At 37.5% G+C, this 17,823-nt stretch overlaps 1 protein-coding gene and 1 long non-coding RNA gene across 2 annotated transcripts in view; one reads left to right on the forward strand and one right to left on the reverse strand.

Moving 5' to 3' along the window:
- The window catches only part of LOC140064006 (uncharacterized), a 42,266-nt gene extending 28,426 nt beyond the window's left edge, over positions 1 to 13,840 (reverse strand). The window contains exon 1 of the long non-coding RNA XR_011847680.1: positions 13,762 to 13,840. This is a non-coding gene — a long non-coding RNA (uncharacterized lncRNA). The remainder of the gene's footprint in view (positions 1 to 13,761) is intronic.
- Positions 1 to 17,823, forward strand: part of SHANK1 (SH3 and multiple ankyrin repeat domains 1) — a 410,365-nt gene that overhangs the window by 346,523 nt on the left and 46,019 nt on the right. The window contains exon 17 of the mRNA XM_072110375.1: positions 16,787 to 16,922. Within this exon, the coding sequence (XP_071966476.1) occupies positions 16,787 to 16,922 (136 nt within the window). The remainder of the gene's footprint in view (positions 1 to 16,786; positions 16,923 to 17,823) is intronic.

The following is a 17,823-nucleotide window of genomic DNA, read 5'->3' on the forward strand; positions in this document are numbered from 1 at the left end:
ATAGTTAGTAACATTGTTTGTAAAATACACATATAAATCTAAAGCGGGTAGCATAAATATTCATATATCTTAAGCTTTCTCTTTTTTTAAAATGATACAGCAACAAATTTAAAGGTATCTTTTGATATTTTGTGATAGAGCAAAACCATTTATAAATTATTTATGAAATGTAAAGAAAATAAAAAAACTGAAAAGTGTCTCAAAAAGAGATTATAAGTAAACTAATAGCATCAACACACCAGACAGTTCAAGGATAAAGTTGTGGCAAAGTTTATTATAGAGTAGATTTCAAAAATATAACCCAAGCCCTGAACTTTTCAGGGAACACTATTCAATCCATCATCTGTAACTCCTAAGCCACCAAGATGTGGCAGTTCAGCCAAAGTTTCATCCCAGAATCAATCCGGTAGCGCTAATATGAAGAAAGACATTTTCTAAAGCAAGCCATAAGAGGTCTGCGTACAGTTGGCAATGTAAGAGACACAGCAAATATATGGAAAAGCTAATCTGATCTGAAGACGCCAAAATGAAACATTTGGCCCTAAATGCCAAACACTGTATGGAGGAAATCCAACACTCCATCGGAGCCACGAAGCATGGTGACGAGGATATCATTGTATGGGGATACCTTGTGTCTGATTATATCAGGTGCAGACACACCTCTCCACACCTCCAGGAGGGGTCAGAAGTCCCCCCTATCTGGTATTAAGTCCAGAACCTTGGAGAAGTCTTAACTTCTCAAGGGGAAGTCAGGGTTCTGGTATCATTGAAACCGGGTGAATCCCTGGATCACATTGATACCAAAACTGACCCATTTGCTATGGTCCTATCCAGAGATATTTATATCTCTGGACCACTGTGATCCCCTGAAGATAATAAATCCAAACATGTTCCCCTTAAGCTGAGATGGATCATAACTCCATAACCAAGATATTGGCGTGAAAATTTTATGACTCATTGTCTCCTGTTTAAAAATTGGTGGTAAGCCTCTGAATGCTTTGAAGCTTGGCCCCCTACGAAGCCCAAGTTCCTCTGCAGCCTTTGTCTTTTAGCTAGCTAAAGAGTTAACTAATTGGTATGAGGCTAGAGGGAAGTGGGGGATTTTAGTAATATAAGACCCCCCTCCCCTGGCTATTTTTACCACAGACATCTAGGCCCTTCTTGAAGCCTTCTGCTGTCCCTACTGTGAACAGGACGCTGAGGCAGGCTATTCCACAGATTTACAGTTCTCATAGTTAAAAAAAACCCCATTGCCTCTGGTGATTAAACCTGGTAATCTTTCCTCATAACTGAGACCCACCATACTTATTATTTTTGTGGCTCTTCGTTGAAACCTCTCCAGCTCCAGGGCATCCTTTTTATGGACCAGTGCCCAGAACTGGACAGCATATTCCAGGTGAGGCTGAACCAATGCCTTGTACAGCGGTAATATTACATCCCTATCGAGAGTCCATACCACTTTTGATACATGACAAAATCTTGCTGGCTTTAGAGGTAGCTGATTGACATTGCATGCTGTTATTTAGTTCATGATCTACTAGTAGCCCTGGGTCCTTCTCAACGAGAGACTCTTCCATATTTACTCCCCCAAGGACATACGTTGCCTGTGGATTATTAGCCCCCAGATGCATAACCTTACATGTATTCACATTGAACCACATTTACCAAGTGAATGACCAAACACTGTTTGTATGAACATCCTCCATAGACTGTATAACACTACACAGCTTGGTGTCAACTGCAAAAATAGACACAGTGCTATTAATTCCTACCTCTACATCATTAATAAATATATTAAATAGTAGTGGGCCGAGTACAGAACCCTGGGAACACAGAACACTTATAACTGGTGACCATCTTGAGTTGGAATCATTGAACATAATTCTCTTGGCCAGTTTTCAATCCAAATGCAAATGATTCCTTCCAAACCAATAGCCCTTATTTTGCCCATCAGGCATTTATGAGGGACAGTGTCCAATGCCTTTGCAAAGTCCAAGATCACAATATTCACAGCAGATCTTCTGTCCAGGGATCTGCTCACCTCTTCATAGAAGCAGATCAGGTTAGTCTGACAACTTCTATCGTTAGTAAACCCATGCTGGCTGCCACTTATTAGTCTCTTAGTAACCCTTTCAATATTTACCTCACAATGGAAGTTAAGCTTACAGGCCTGTACTTTCATAGCGAAGTTCTGGAGCCTTTTTTAAATATTGGCACCATATTCGCCTTGCGCCAGTCACTTGGCACCGTACCAGTAATTAGGGAATCTCTGAAGATTTTAGACAGCGGCACAGGGTGTAACCCATCTGGTCCAGGAGCCATGTATACATTTATTTTATTGAGCTTAGATTGGATCATGTCTACACTCAGAAAGTCTAGTATATTACAGGATGCATGACCCGCACTGGCACCTCCCACTCCAGATTGTTTTTCTTCTATTGTATAAACGGAGCTAAGAACCCCACTTAGTATCTCACCTTCTCTTGGTCTCAAGTCACCAAAGCCACATTTTTAGAATATAGGGGTCCAACCTGCTCTATCTTGTCTTAGGATTTGTTTTCCTATCTTTGGCCACCTGTCTTTCATTTTGTATTTGGCTGATTTTATTATCTTCTTACAGATTTTTTTAAGTGTTTTGTAAGTATTGAAAGTCTCAGGTCTCAGATTTATATTTTTTGAATGCCCTCTTTATTTCATTAATTGCCCTTTTAACTATAGCTGTAAGCCAGGTGGGGTGTAATCGAGCCTGTCTATACTTGTTGGCTATTGGAATAAATTTAGAAGTATAATGTCCCAGGATAGATTTAAATTTCTCCCATTTAGTATTAGTATCATCATGTGATCTAATATCTGATCACATCTGATCTCAGTCTATATCCTGTAGTGCAGCCCTGAATTTCTGGATATTAGCCTTCTTAAAGTTCAATGTTATTGATTGTCCCACATGTTTTTGCTTTTTACCATTTAAGAGGAAAAAATTATGTTATGAGCAGTGTAGGGTGTGCTAGATATTTGATAACCATGCGCCAGAATTCAATCATCTGCTTTTGTTAAATGTGGGCCAACAAGCATATTCATGTGTTAATATGGCCCAAAATCCAGACCTAAATCTCAAAATGAGAATTGGTGGGTTGACTTGAAAGCTGCTGTTCACAAACATTCTCCTACCAATCTACAGACGTCGAGTTATTTAAAAAAAAACATTTTTGGCTCTAGATTGAGGCTAGATTGAGATTTAAACTTGCAGTTGCCACTGCAGCTTAAAGGGAACCTGTCATTAGGGATCTCATTTTCACTAAAGACAAGTTGCAGAGGCCCATTACAGCTGATTTGCAAATATGTCTTTCTGCCTTTTCTGAGCATTTGCTTTACAATAAAATTAAGTGTTTTACTTACCTTGTACTCAAAAAAAAAAATCTACGTGAATTGTCTGTGCTCCTCAATCACTCCTTAAGTCTCACTTCTGCTGTTGTAGAATTCCTCCCTCCTGCACTGATGTTAGGACACCATAGGGTAAGCTCTGTCCCTGTGTGAGTGAAGAAACAGGAGGGAGGAGTTGTACAAGAGCACAAAGGTGGGGGCTAAGAGCTGAGGACTGATTGAGCACTAAATACAAGTCACAAGTCACATGACTCTGGGGTGCGATCTGGACCCCAGAGTTACTTGCAAGAACTGCCAGTAAGGTGGCGTCTGTGACGTCATCTTACTGGCAGAGTGCCAGTCTATTCAGGTGCATAGGCTGACACTGGTAATACCCTGCAATACATCAGTATTGCAGGATATTATCATGAACAAGCAATCAGATGATTGGTTGTTCATGTCCCGTGGTGGAAACTGTAAGAAATCAATAAAAATGCCCATAAGCCCCAAAACATATAAAGAGACATATAACGCAAAAAAAAGTCTAAATCATAACACAAACCCCACACATATAGTATCACCGCGTCCGTAACAACCAGTAGAATCAAAGTAAATCATTATTAAACCCGCACGATAAACGCTGTAAAAAAAAACTGTTAGAAGCCCTCCAAAAATTATGATTTTTACCCATTCAATCCCACAAAAATTGCAATAAAAAGTGCTAAAAAAACATATGTACTCCTGAATGATACTGGTGCAAAGTACAACATCTCCTGCAAAAAACGAGCCATCAACCAACTCCATAGCCAAAAAGTAGCGCCCATAAAACAAGAAATGACCACGTGATCCATGTACTCAGGAGAAATTGTAGAACAAATTGTATGGTGGTTATTCTCTTTTTATCTTTTGGAAATGTGTAAATTTTAGGGTTAAATGAACGTATAACCGACAAAATTTGACAATTCTAAATTTCACCTCCATTTTGATTCAATTACTATGAAAATCTCAAGGCGTTAACAATCTTCCTAAAAGCTGTGTCTGATAGTTTGAGGGGTGCAGATTTTAAAATGGGTTGGTTATATAGGGGGTTTTGATGCTAAATATGTAAAATTTCATTCAAAACTGTATTTATCCCCAAAATAGTCAATTCTGAAAAATTGCTATTCGATTTGTAAGCCGCGTGACGTCAAAATAAATTATCCAGACATTTTAAAAATTATGAAAATGTAAAGTAGACATATGGGAAATGTAATTCAGCAACTTATTTATATTGTAAATCTATCTGCCTGAAATTACTTCGAATTTCTAAAATGGCAAATTTTTCAAAAAAATTATCATTTTTTCTTTTTTTTTTGTAAATAAACACAAAACTTATCAGCCAAAATTTACCACTAAAATGAAGTACAGTATGTGGGGAAAAACAATCTCAGAATCACTTTGATCAGTAACAGTGTTCAAAAGTTATAACCATATAAAGCGAGGCAAGTCAGAATACCAAAAATGGGGCTGGGTCTTCAGCTGTAAAATGGCTGCGTCCTTAATGGGTTAAGCACTCTAGTCACACCCAGTGGTATGAAGACATATAAGGCAGTGGTCACATGTGGCATTAACGCATGTGTTTTCAAATGCATCACAATAGAGAAAAAGAGATTTGCTTAATAACATTGATGTCAACATGGTGTTTACAAAATGCATCTGCTAACATACATGCTAACACAATGTTAACACTGTGTTAATGTTTGTGTTAACATTGCTTCAATTCATGCGTTTTGTAAACGCCATGTTGACAGCAAATCTGCTGAACTGATGTGATACGTTTAAAAATGCATGCGTTACTGCAATGTGTGACCTCACCCTTAGAAGTAACAATTTGAAAAAATGTATGAATTTTAAAAAAAAGCACAAACTTTCAATGCCTGAGAGGTTTATGTGTAAAATTTTAAACATTTAAAGCAGTTTATATGTTAAAACAGGGTCCATGAAAAAAATCCATTCTCTGCACCTGCCCTGGACCAGGTGTAGATGTGCGCCTAAAAAATTGGAAAAATAAGCAAAAAAAAGTGATGCATAGTGTAAGTGAAAAGTTTCACAGAACATCTGGAAAATAAAGATATACAGGCAATTCTTAAGTTGAATTTGTATGTAAGTCGGAACTGTATATTTTATCATTGTAATCCCAGGCAGAACTTTTTTGGTCTCTGTGACAATTGTATTTTAAAAATGTTGGGTTGTCATAAGAATCAATATTAACACTAAAGCTTCATTACAGATACCTGTGATAACTGTTTCAGCTGATCATTGTAGCCTAGGACTAAAGTACAATAAATTACCAATATCCAGAGGTCCGTTTGTAACTAGGGTTCGTATGTAAGTCGAGTGTTCTTAAGTAGGGGACCGCCTGTATAAGGCACAAGGTGCAGACCAATGTGTACTTGAAGAGAAGACAGAGTAAGTCGCTGTGAAAAGTCGCAAAAACGACAAAATAGAACAAATAAATTAGCAGAAATCAAGATACATGTTCCCCAATGTCTCCTAAGGATAGGTTAAGGCTTTACTTGTCAAAACACACATGCATCAAGAGCTTCAGAATGAGGTAGGTATAAATGTTTGTTTTTTTTATGCACCCATGGAGAAAACCTAATTATCGGTTCATAAGGACCTGTGGGTGGTTTAGTGTCCCAAATCATGCTGACAGGGTCATTTTATGTTTGCAAAGTTACATCTTCACAGACCACAAGGCTTCTGGAGCAAAGTTCTTCGGCTATATGAGACCAAAGTCAAGATGTGCACAGCGCCCCATTTGACAAAAACAAAGCAAACATAATCATCTCATAGCATTTATCTAGAATGCTGATGGAGGAGGTGATAATATTGACTTTTCTTTTCAGCCACAGGACATTGGTCGCTTGAAGTAGTTCATTTGAACTGATTTGGTATACTCTTCTGTATACTAAATTATTTCAGAGTAAATATGAGACCACATATCAAAAGCTTGGCTGAAACTGAGACATGTGCAGGGCAATGATGTTTAGCACTCCAGCAAATCAACAACAAAATGGCAAAAATCTGATTAGAATCAGGGTATGACAATGGCCTAGTCACAGTCCATACCACAACCTAATTGAATTGCTGTGGGACCTTAAAGAAAATCTACAATTAAAATCCATCCTGATAAACCGGGGACACTTATTCATAGATCCAGGCACTACAATTGTGGTAATCTTCTTATATTTGTTACCCATGGCCGCCTACTTCTAAAATAAATCTTTAACATTATGCTAATGATCCTAAAGGGCTTTGGTGGGTGTTTCCAGAGCTCCTCAGTCATGTATTTTAACTGGTTGTTCACTGGCTGAGCAGAGCAGGTCTCCCCTCTCCCTGCACTTCTTGCTGCTGCTAGTTTACACAGGCAGAGGGAGAAGGAGACATGTTTTGCAGCCTGTGAGGGGTTCTGAAAACACTCACCAGAACCCATCAGACTCATTAGCATAAAATGTTTAAAAATAGTCTAAAACCTTCAATAAATGTGTTGCATGGCATTACAGGTTCAAAAATACTCTAGTTTTCTGGCATAGACAGATTAATACATGTCCAATAAGTGGTGGAAGTGCCTGGCTGCAGTAATTCTGCCCTTTAAGCCTACTGCCCATAGCAGAAACAGTTGCTGACTAAAAGTGTGGTGGAGGTGCCAGTGGGATGTGGGAGAGCCTCATGCTTAACCCTCATACAGTCCTCATACAGCTACTTACTGTACACTTGAATGTGTTCTTTTCTTGAGCCGCAAATAACAGACCCTGTTCCGTATTTGCGGTATACATTTCATCAGTGCGTAATCTGTAGCCTATGTCCCTAGCTTGACATCTCTAGCTTGTCCCAAAGTCTTGAATCCTGTTAACTAATAAGTGATCTGTAAATATGGATCACATGCATATGACGCGTGTGTAATCCATGTGGTGTCTGTATTTCTTTCTTTACAGTAGACTTCGATATGATGGCTTAGGCGCTGAACACAGGCAGGAATCAGACCTGCTCTGAGCTTTCTACAGCCTCCACATACTATAAAAATCACTGGTGTGTGCATGTGCTTGTTGAATTTAATATGAAGTGTTCTAACTGTTCATTTATTTTTTTGCGGATGTCAGCCTTTGTTTTCTGCTGTTTCACTGAATCTCCTCAAATGTGTCTCCTTTAGATAATGTAGTGCTATTGTCAATGAATCAACTTTCTCCTTACCGTAATGGGCTGCAGCTGACACACCACTGACACATAAGAAACACCACTTATACAAAATATACATGCCACACACATGCCTCTTTTGCATATGACATAAGCCACTGACACACCACATAGGACTTCAGTGACACACATAAATGTACATAATGTACATGCTGCATACGCTACAAAAGCAAGGCTTAATAAAAGTATAGATACTGGTAAACCTGGAAGTACATGTACCCAGAACATGCCCACATCTACACTTCTATACAAGTCCTTTTTTACCCCATCACGCAATCACTATATACGACTAAGATAGCAAACAGTAAAATGACGGCTACTGACCTGGGAAAACCTAGGAGAATACACTTATTGTAGAAAATACTTACATGGAGGAATGCTGTAGACATCCTCTTTGTTCCTTACTTTCTAGCCAAATGGACTATTCTTTTACATGAATCTGGATCCCCTTGTGAGCTATACCAGCAGGTGTCAGAATCCGCAATGTGTTAGACACAATGGGGGGAATTCATTAACCCTAGAATGCATGGTGTTAAAAATGTACCCCCATGCACATAAAAACACACTTAAATAACTTTTACAAGTTTATTTCAAATTGCTCAATAAAATATGAATAGTGGGCAACATTTTAATTATAATTTTTCTCAAAAAACACCGCCAAAATTTTTTTTTACCCCAAATTTCATGCAAAGACCTGAAAACACACAAGAATGCATAGAAATATCATCAAAACGAATGATTCTTCTAATTTCCTCATAACTGACATTGTAGCCTTATAGTGTGGATCAGAAAGTGGGTCCAGAAATAATTCTTGTATTTTGGGACATCATACGATTTTTGACTCCCTGCCAGCAGGAAAGTCCAATATATGCATAAAGTTCCTCTTTTGAGATATTTTTCCAGGACTTATGCAAAAAATAAGCGATAGGTCTTCCTTCTAGGTTTGAACATAATAGGACCTCTTCTGCAATATTGTCAGAAAAGTAAGTACAGAATACATCTTTATGGGTAAAGTAACTGGGACTTCACACAGCTCCTTGAGCCTGACTCACAATATTGTGTATTAGAGAACATCCGACTAATGTAGGATTACTGTCCCAAAAAACATTTGTTTTGGATGTTCTACTTATCACTTCTTGAGGATCCACTAGATTCACTTCTCCATCATCAGAAGAATCACTGGATGAGGATGTTTGATTAGCTGGTGGCAGATATTCTTCATCAGACAAAGATAGTTCACTTTCATCATCGCTTTGAAAGATAATCACTTCAATCTCTTGGTCAGTCAGACACTTGGAGGAAGACTGTGCCATTGCTGACTAGATGTTAGAAAATGAAACAGATTTCCTCTCAACAACTTATCACAGGTCCTTCAGCAATTAGCTCACAGTGTATACTGTCCTCAGTCCTCTATACACAGCTCATTACTGTATTCAGAGGACCTGAGGTAATGTCATGGCCTTATCACTCCCTCCAAAAATCACATGGCATCCTTACCTGTTATTATCCACACCCTGGCCCCTCCACCAGCATTACTGAGTACAAATAAAGTAACTTGAGACACAAACACTTCTGAGAACATGATAAAAACAGCGGGCGCCTAAGAGGCCCCCAATTCGTACAGATGTAGTTTTCACCAAACAACCATTGTTACATCATAATGCCTATGAAAAATTATATGAACAGCTGGATATTATCAACAATGACATACTTGAGGAATACCTGGAGTTTCAAATTCTAACTAAAATAATTTTGCAGAAAATAGCAAAAATGTAAGCATGGGGGCCTAAAAGACCCCCAATATGCATTCTAGGTTTTAGACTGGCATTTTTGGACCCCATGTTGGCAGTCCTGCTCTGATATTTACTAATAGGCTGCTGCTTCTTAGTGAATATGTGTGCAAACTCCAACAGTTGTGACCTGTAGACCAGATCAGAACTGGCAAAGTTATCTACTATAGTCTCTGCCAGTTCTTCCGGTGTAGACTATAGTAAATGTTATAGGGTGGGTGTTCAGGACCTGGACTGCACGTGGTCTCCACCCCAACACGCCCATAAGGGCATGCGGGTCAGAGAAAGCTCAAAACTGGTGGGGCAGGGGATATTCATGTGGTTTCTCCACCAGAAAACTGGACAAATTATTATTTTGAGCCAAGTTGTGGCATCAATTCCTCCATGCCCTCCTGTTGGACTAAACTAACAGGCACTTGTATTCCACTGCTGATGTGGCCCTCTAGCTTCCTGCTTACAATTTGTGGTCCATATAATTATAGCCAAACTGACTTCTACAAAGAGAATGAGAGAAGCAAACTGGATTTTCCTTTACTGCAATTCACTTTAAAGGCATTATAGAAGGAAAGTAGAAGATCCGTATAATTGTGGCTAGGTTATGGAGCAGTGGGTATGATTTCCTCTGTCTGCTGGAAATTTGTTTCATCTTTATATTCTCTTTTATATAGATAATCCACAGATTCTCTGGCTTCTTCCTGCTGCATACTGTGCACTTTTTGTTGTCCTACATTCAGTATGGAAGCTCTGTTCAACACAGAATTACTTTAAATCCATATGATCCATAAATCAAGAACTATATAATGGAAACTAATGATGTAGTGAGTAGATGTTCTAGATATTGACACAGGCTGCAGCAGCAAGGCAGAGCGGAGACATTGGCTTTGGATAAACACTCATGATTGAATATTTAGGGTTTTTTTCTAAGTAGGTGCAAATTGTGTTGCAGATAGTTTTTTGTCGTATATTAATGTAAGGACTGGAGTTCTTCTTTTCTCATTTGGACTTCTAAATCCTTTGAATGATAGCATTGTGGTCATAGCCACTAAAGGGATCTTAGAATTTTACTGCATGCTATTTATAAATTCAGTACAGTACTTACACCATATACATTAAAGGTATCTTCTACTTTTTGGAGCACCAACCCCCAGGAAATTACATATGACATATCATATAACAAGGTGACCACGTTTTCGCAGTAAATTGTCACTTGATAATTAATTAAACATACTGCTAAAATTAGCGTGTGTTTTTAGAAGATAATTTTACAGTGAGAGCCAATAAGGACGCTTTTCCTATTGACAACTTTTGGTTAAATAATCCATGGCCAACTTTTTCAATTTGGGTGAAAATAATTTTTAATGGATTATTAAAACCATTCTGGTATACAGTTTGGACCAAATAAAAAATAAAAAGATCTAAAGTGGAACTCAACAGTCATACACACCAGAATATATAATCACAGTGAAAAATCTGGAGCAGAAAAAGGCTATTGTACATATACCACTATATGTAAGTGGTCTTGCATATAGGGGGACATGTATCTTTATTTCTGCTAGATAAATTGTCTCATTTTAGCAACTTTTGTTGTTTTGAGACTTTTTACGCCTTGTGCAGTGTACCTTATGTATCCTTATTTCCCAGATGTTCCGTGCGACTTTTCACTTATGTATCACTTTTTTTATGCTTATTTTTGGGACTGTTAATGCGTAAATCTGCATTTTTTTCATGGACTCTGTTTTTACATTTAAATTAGAATTATTTCACATACTTTTAAATGTTTAAAAATGCTCACAATTACCTGTTAGGAATTGAAAGTTCAAGCATTTTTTTAATTTTAATTTATAAATTTTAGCATTTACATTTTTTTGTAACTTATTGGTTACTTCTAAGTGTGGCATTAACACATGCGTTTTCAAACACATCAAAAGGCGTTAAAGCAATGTTAACACAAAGTTTAACACCATGTTAACGAACACATTTGTTAACCCTAAGTTAGTGTGTATGTTAACATCCTGTTAACACATATATTTTGTAAACACCATGTTGATAGCAGTGTAATTAGGCAAATATCCTCTTCTCAGCTGTTGGTTTGCATTTGAAAATGCATGTGTAAACCCCACACGTGACTGGAGCTTCATATGTCATCATCTCCCTGGGGTATGACTATAGTGCTTAAAAATGCAGGACATGGCTTCAAATGCAAAATTTACAGTAGTGTCCACTCCTGCACATAAACTCCTCACATGGCTTGTGTGCAACAAAAAGTTTAAAAACGAAGCCAAAATTTGTGCCTGTCGCACTTACATCTCCGAGTAACACCCGCTGCATTTGACTTGCATGCTAGGGGTCTCACGATCACAGCCCCCCCCCCCCATGGCGTTTTTGGGGGGCGCAATCATTCCTATGGCTGTCCTGGGGTCCGATCAGGCAGTGCCTGTAAGATGGTGACATCTTAAAGTCAGTGTCAGCCAATGCATGTGCACAGGCTGACACAGCTAATGCCATGCAACCAGTTCTGTAGCCAAAAAAGTAAAAAATGTAATGCCACTTGGAAGACCGCGATGCAAAAATGTTTGATTTTTCCCCACATTAGTGTTTTATTTGTAAAATTTTGTAAAACATAATAAAAAATATGCAAGTATGGTATCCCGGTAATCGTATCAACCCATAGAATAAAGATAACATGATTATTAGGCTATACGGTGAACACCAAAAAAAGGAAAAAATCCAGCACAGAATTGATGCTTTTCTACTCTTTCCCTCAATAAAAGTTCATACATTTTCAACAATAGGTGATACCAACCCCAAAATCGCAACACTGGAAAAAGCACCTCGTCCCGTAAAAAAAAAATGCCATCATATGGAAAAGCTAAAATTTTATAGCCTACAAATGGAACCAATGAAAAAACTAAAATCCTGCCAACTGCAGGTCCCTCCTTCCCTACTGCATCTCGCTGTGCACCCATAAAACAAGTAAAGGCCTAAATAAACGTATAACCAACAAAATTTTACCATTCTTAATTTCACCTTTATTTTGATTTAATTACTATGAAGGGGTTAACAATCTTCATAAAAGCTGGGTTGATATATAGGGGATTATTAAATGTTAAATATTAAAAATTTCATTTAAAACTGTAATTATCCCCAAAATAGTCAATTCTTAAAATACAGAAAACTGATATTCGATTTGTAAGCTGCGTGATATCAAAATAAATTATCCAGACATTTCAAAAATTATGAAAATGTAAAGTAGACATATGGGAAATGTTATTCAGCAACTTATTTAGGTGGTATATCTTTCTGCCTGAAAGCACGATGATTTAGAATTTTGAAAATATTCAAAAAATTCATAATTTTTTCTTTTTTTTGTCAATAAACTCAAAATTTATCAGCAAACATTTACCACTAAAATAAAGTACAACATGTGAGAAAAAAACAATCTCATAATCTCAGTGTTCAAAAGTTATAACTATATAAAGCGACGTTTGAATACAAAAAATAGGTCTGAGACTCAAGCTATAAACTGGCTACGTCCTTAAGGGGTTAAGGTTTTCCCCTGTATTGAAATTGGTGACTAAATAAATCCTTAATATCTGAGATGGAGTCCCAATATTCTAGACCCCCCAAGTTTCAGCTGCCTCTGGCCTTTACTTGCATGGCAGTTGAGATGCACTGCTGTATCTGGCTATGTTTTCTGCGTTGATTTTTGTAAGCCTATCCACACAATTTGATATTGTTTACCTGTTCTCTGGAAATTCCATAAGTGTCATAGACATGTAAAACCCCTAGGGCTGGTATAGAGTACAGAGTTTGGAGTAATCCCTTCAGAAAAAGATGTTTACTGGCTGATGTAATTACAATGCACATTTAATAGGCAGTACAGTAATCTTTAAAATGATCTATTTGGCTTAAAGGCGATAACACAATAGGGTCATCTTCCATGCTTAGAGAAAATATTATTTTACCTTTGTTATAGACAGGGCTTTACCTATAAGAGCAGAGATACTTGTTGCCACAGGATGTTTTAATAGCTTAAGTTGCACATGTTGCAGAGGGGCCTGGATGACTATTTTTGAAAGACAAAGTATCAAAGGTTATCATAACTAAATTTTGTTTGAAGGGGTATTGATTAAGGAGTTTATTCTGTGATATCTGGATTCAAGAAATAATTAGCCAATATGCATTAGTCTTATATGTTACTTGCCATACTCTGAATCAACTCTGTAGGAGCTACTTGGTGTTTTTAGAGCAAACCTGTCACCAGGAATGTCATTGTAAGCTGGTGACAATTTCCAATAGCCTAAGCTATCCTGATTTCAAAATGCCTCTGTCCGCATTCTGAATCAGTAGTTTATATAAGTTTAATTCCCATTACCTGGGAGTCCCTGGGAAGAAGGGGGTGGGGTGTAGCCGCAGCTTGTGTGTATCTGTGTCTCCTTATGCATTCTTCCTCTCCACTCATCCAGCTCCCTCACCACTCCCCACTTCCTGTCATGTGCATTGAGCAGGCAGGAGAGGGGGAAGTGTGGAGTAGAGGAAGAGTACATGAGGAGACACACACAGGCTACATCGCTTTCTCTAAATTAGTTTTTCTTCACCTACTTACCCAATTTTAAACAAAATATATTTCTTTTATTGAATACTCAGTTTGGACAAACAAGACAAAATGTAAAATTGTTGATCAACAAGTAAATGACTTTGGATTAGTGAGGATATTGCATAGGAGCATAAGAATCGTGGGACGGTAATGTTAGGCCCCTTCCACATTTGCGTTGCAGATTACGTCAGAGTTTGATCAGGGAGCGATCAGGGTTTGGTCAGTGAAAAACGCACATTTTGCATCAGAGTGCAATCAGTTTTCAGTCAGAGTTTGTTCAGTGTCTCAGTTTTTCACGCGCGTTTTCAATGCAATTTCAATGCGTTTTTCAGGCGCAGAAAATGCACGTGAAATGGACTCAGGACTGAGCTCTATCTTTTCTATGGCAATTGATGTGTGAAAAATGCATTGCACTTGCATTGCACTTGCAAGTGTCTCAGAGTGCAATGCGTTTTTGATGCATCTCCATAGACTTGTATGGTGCGTTTTTCACGCGCGTGACTTGCAAAAGTAGAGCATGTCGAGATTTAAAGGCGCGTTAAAAAAAACGTGCGTGTGTGCGTGAAAAAAAATGCAAGTCTGAAAAGACCCATTGATTACAATGGGTCAGAGTGCAATGCAAGTTCTGTGCGTCAAAAGCACGTGCAGAAAACACGCGTGAAAAACGCAAGTGTGAAAGGGGCCTAAGGGGTCATTGTGTATTTCTCAATATACGATCACATTACAAGTTAATGTAGTTGAACTATCTTCAGTAAAATTGTGCAAAATATATAAAAACCTATATAAATGAAGTATTGCCGTAATCGCAGTGATCTATAGAATAAAGATAATATAACATTTTTATTGGATAGTGTACGGACCTCAAAAATACAAAAAGAAGGGGAACCAAAATTGAGTTAATAAAATCTCATATATAAGCTAATGACCCACTAAAATGAAGTATTTGTAAAGTGCATTTAATGTTGCAGAAAATTAGCCCTTATACATCAAAATTTCCAAAAAATAAAGATTGTATAGCCATTAAAAAGGGACAATGCAAATCTGCGATGAACGGCACAGCTGCCCTTCAATGCCATGGCGTGTGCCCATATAGCGTTGTGGTATTTTATCCACTGAGAATTTGTACATTTTTTGAAAAATTCCTTTATTTAGCAAAAAAAAAAAAGTCAAAATTGCATCCTATTAACCCTTGTAAAACAATTTAAGGACTAACAAACTTCATAAAAGTTCTTTTACAGTGATTCTCCTCTAACTCAATATAGCTCCACTGCGTTCTTGTCCTAGCTCGCTACCCCTCTGTCCCTGAATGATACCATACAAAAGTGAGAAGTAACAAACTAAAGATGCCCTGGCCCGATGGGTGATCATGTCTGATAGGCAACACCAATGTATATGTAAGACTGGATACTGTACCCAGGAGACAAAGTTTGTTTACTGTTTTGTTTTGAATAAGATATAACATGTCCAACTATGTAACCTCATGGCTCGCCTTAAGGTTGGGCGGCGATATGTGCCACCCTCCTTAGAAGAATAAACCAAATTTCCATGTGCAATCCTTATGCTACTGTACTCTGGAATGACTTTGCACGCTGATTGCCCTAACCTTGTACATTATGTATGGATATGTATGTTTTTACTTCTCAATAAAACTGAGTTTAAAAAAGTTCTATTGCAGTTCTATGGCAGGCTATTAGAGATCAGCAGTAAAATTGCTATTTACTGCAATACAGTAGTATTGCAGTATATAGTATTAGCATCCAGACCCTGCAGGGTAAATCTACCCTGGAGGGTCATACATAACAATAAAAAAAAGGAAAATAATAAAAAATATTATTATTTTTTTAAAAAAAGTAAAAGTTTAAATCGTCCCCCTTTCCCTAGAACACATATAAAAATAAATAAACAGTACAAATCATGAGCATGATAAGTATCGTCGCTTCCCAAAATGCCCATTCTATCAAAATATTTAAAAGATTATTTCTGGCCGTGAACACCGTAACGGAAAATAACGCCCAGAGGTCCGATTCGCCACTTTTTCCCATCCATGAATATTTGAATAAAAAATTATGAAACAGTCATATAGTTCCCAAATTAATATCTATGAATGCGCCAGCACATACCGCAAAAGATAACAGCTTACATAGGTCTGTACACCTATGTGAAAAAGTTATTGGCAAATAAAATGGAAAATATTTTTTTTGTACAAAAATATTTAATTTTTTAGAATCTATTAAAACCTAAAAAACCTATATAAATTTGTTATCCCTGTAATTGTAGTGACCCAAAGAATAAAGAGAAAGTGTCATTTGGAGCGCAGAATAAAACCCACATGAAAGAGTCCACAACAAAACAACATAAATGTGGTTTTTTTGTCAATTTCACTGCACTTGGATTTTTTTTCCAGCTTTCCAATCCATTGCATGCTATATTAAATGCCACCACTAAAAAGTACATTTCTGTAAACGTAAAAATAAAAACGTTATTGCTTTTGAAATGAAAGGACTGAAAAACAGAAACGCAAAAACGGAAGGGCAGAGTTCTGTAAGGGTTAAAATCTTCCTGTACTTAGGCTCCAAGTTCTAGCATCTCTGCTTCTGTGTTGAAACCAAACTTTCAGAACAGATCTAATTGTAAAAAGTAATGTTTCTATTGACTAACAGCCATCAGAGATTTTGAAGCTTAGGAAAAGTTAGGAAAATGTTACAAAACGTATTATTCCTAATAAATCAGGCAACTCTTTACATATGAATTCCATAATGGATGTGTGTGCTTCTGTGTAAGATATGGTATTCTTTTTTTATAGGTAAACGGGCAGAATGTGGTGAAAGTGGGTCATCGGCAGGTAGTTAACATGATTCGACAGGGAGGAAACAACTTAATGGTAAAAGTTGTGATGGTGACACGGAACCCAGAAATGGAAGATGCCATGCGAAAAAAAGGTACCAGGTTTATATTTGGTATCACCTACTTTAAGAGGAAATTAATTAAAATGTCTAAAAATAAACTGATATATTCATACGTCAACCAATTATAGCACAGCTTTTATTCCTTACCCAGGGCGTAACTTTAGGAGATGCAGAGCATGTGGTCTCAACCGGGTCCAAGGGGCATAGGGGACCCATATGGTATACATTTCCTATATGAGAAGACTAGTATTATAATTAATTGTTAAACACATTGAAAATCTCAATCAATACAAATTCACAATCCTGCTGCAGTTAGCCCAAAAATATTTCTATACATGTACAAATCAATTAAAATGGCATTTAGCCCATGTAACCTAATGACTGAGCAGTTGCCATAGCCACAGGTTTTTGCTCTTTTGCACAGCAGGTTACTACAAGCTTAGTCCATGAGTGAAGATTCCAGTATGTTAACCTCTCAGATTTGGTGGTCAGATGTGATCACGGCATCTGAGGGGTTACTTTCCGTTTTAGTTTGTACTAAACGGAACTGCCACAGATTCATGTAAAAAATAAAACCACCCCTCTATTTTGATATACATATGTAGAAATAGACTCATATGCTATCCATACAATACAAAATGACCAAACTACTGAAATAGTTATGCCATACAGTATGCCATACAGTATATGCTGTACCAGGAAAGAAATCGATTTCAATAAAATTTTTCAACATTCAACCAACTGAATATTTTAGAATAAAAAGCAAGGGGGTGAAGCTGTCGTCAGAGTGCGCTAGGACAGGGTGTTCCTGCCTTGTGCCTGGGCACTTTTTAAAAATCTGCGAACATTCGAAGCTGGACATTTGCAGGTTTTTATTCAAAACCATGCCAGGTTGGACCTGGAGTATTTTGCCGCCAGCACAGTACGGCCAGGG

This window comes from Engystomops pustulosus, chromosome 6 (assembly GCF_040894005.1).
Source record: "Engystomops pustulosus chromosome 6, aEngPut4.maternal, whole genome shotgun sequence".
Classification (NCBI taxonomy): domain Eukaryota; kingdom Metazoa; phylum Chordata; class Amphibia; order Anura; family Leptodactylidae; genus Engystomops; species Engystomops pustulosus.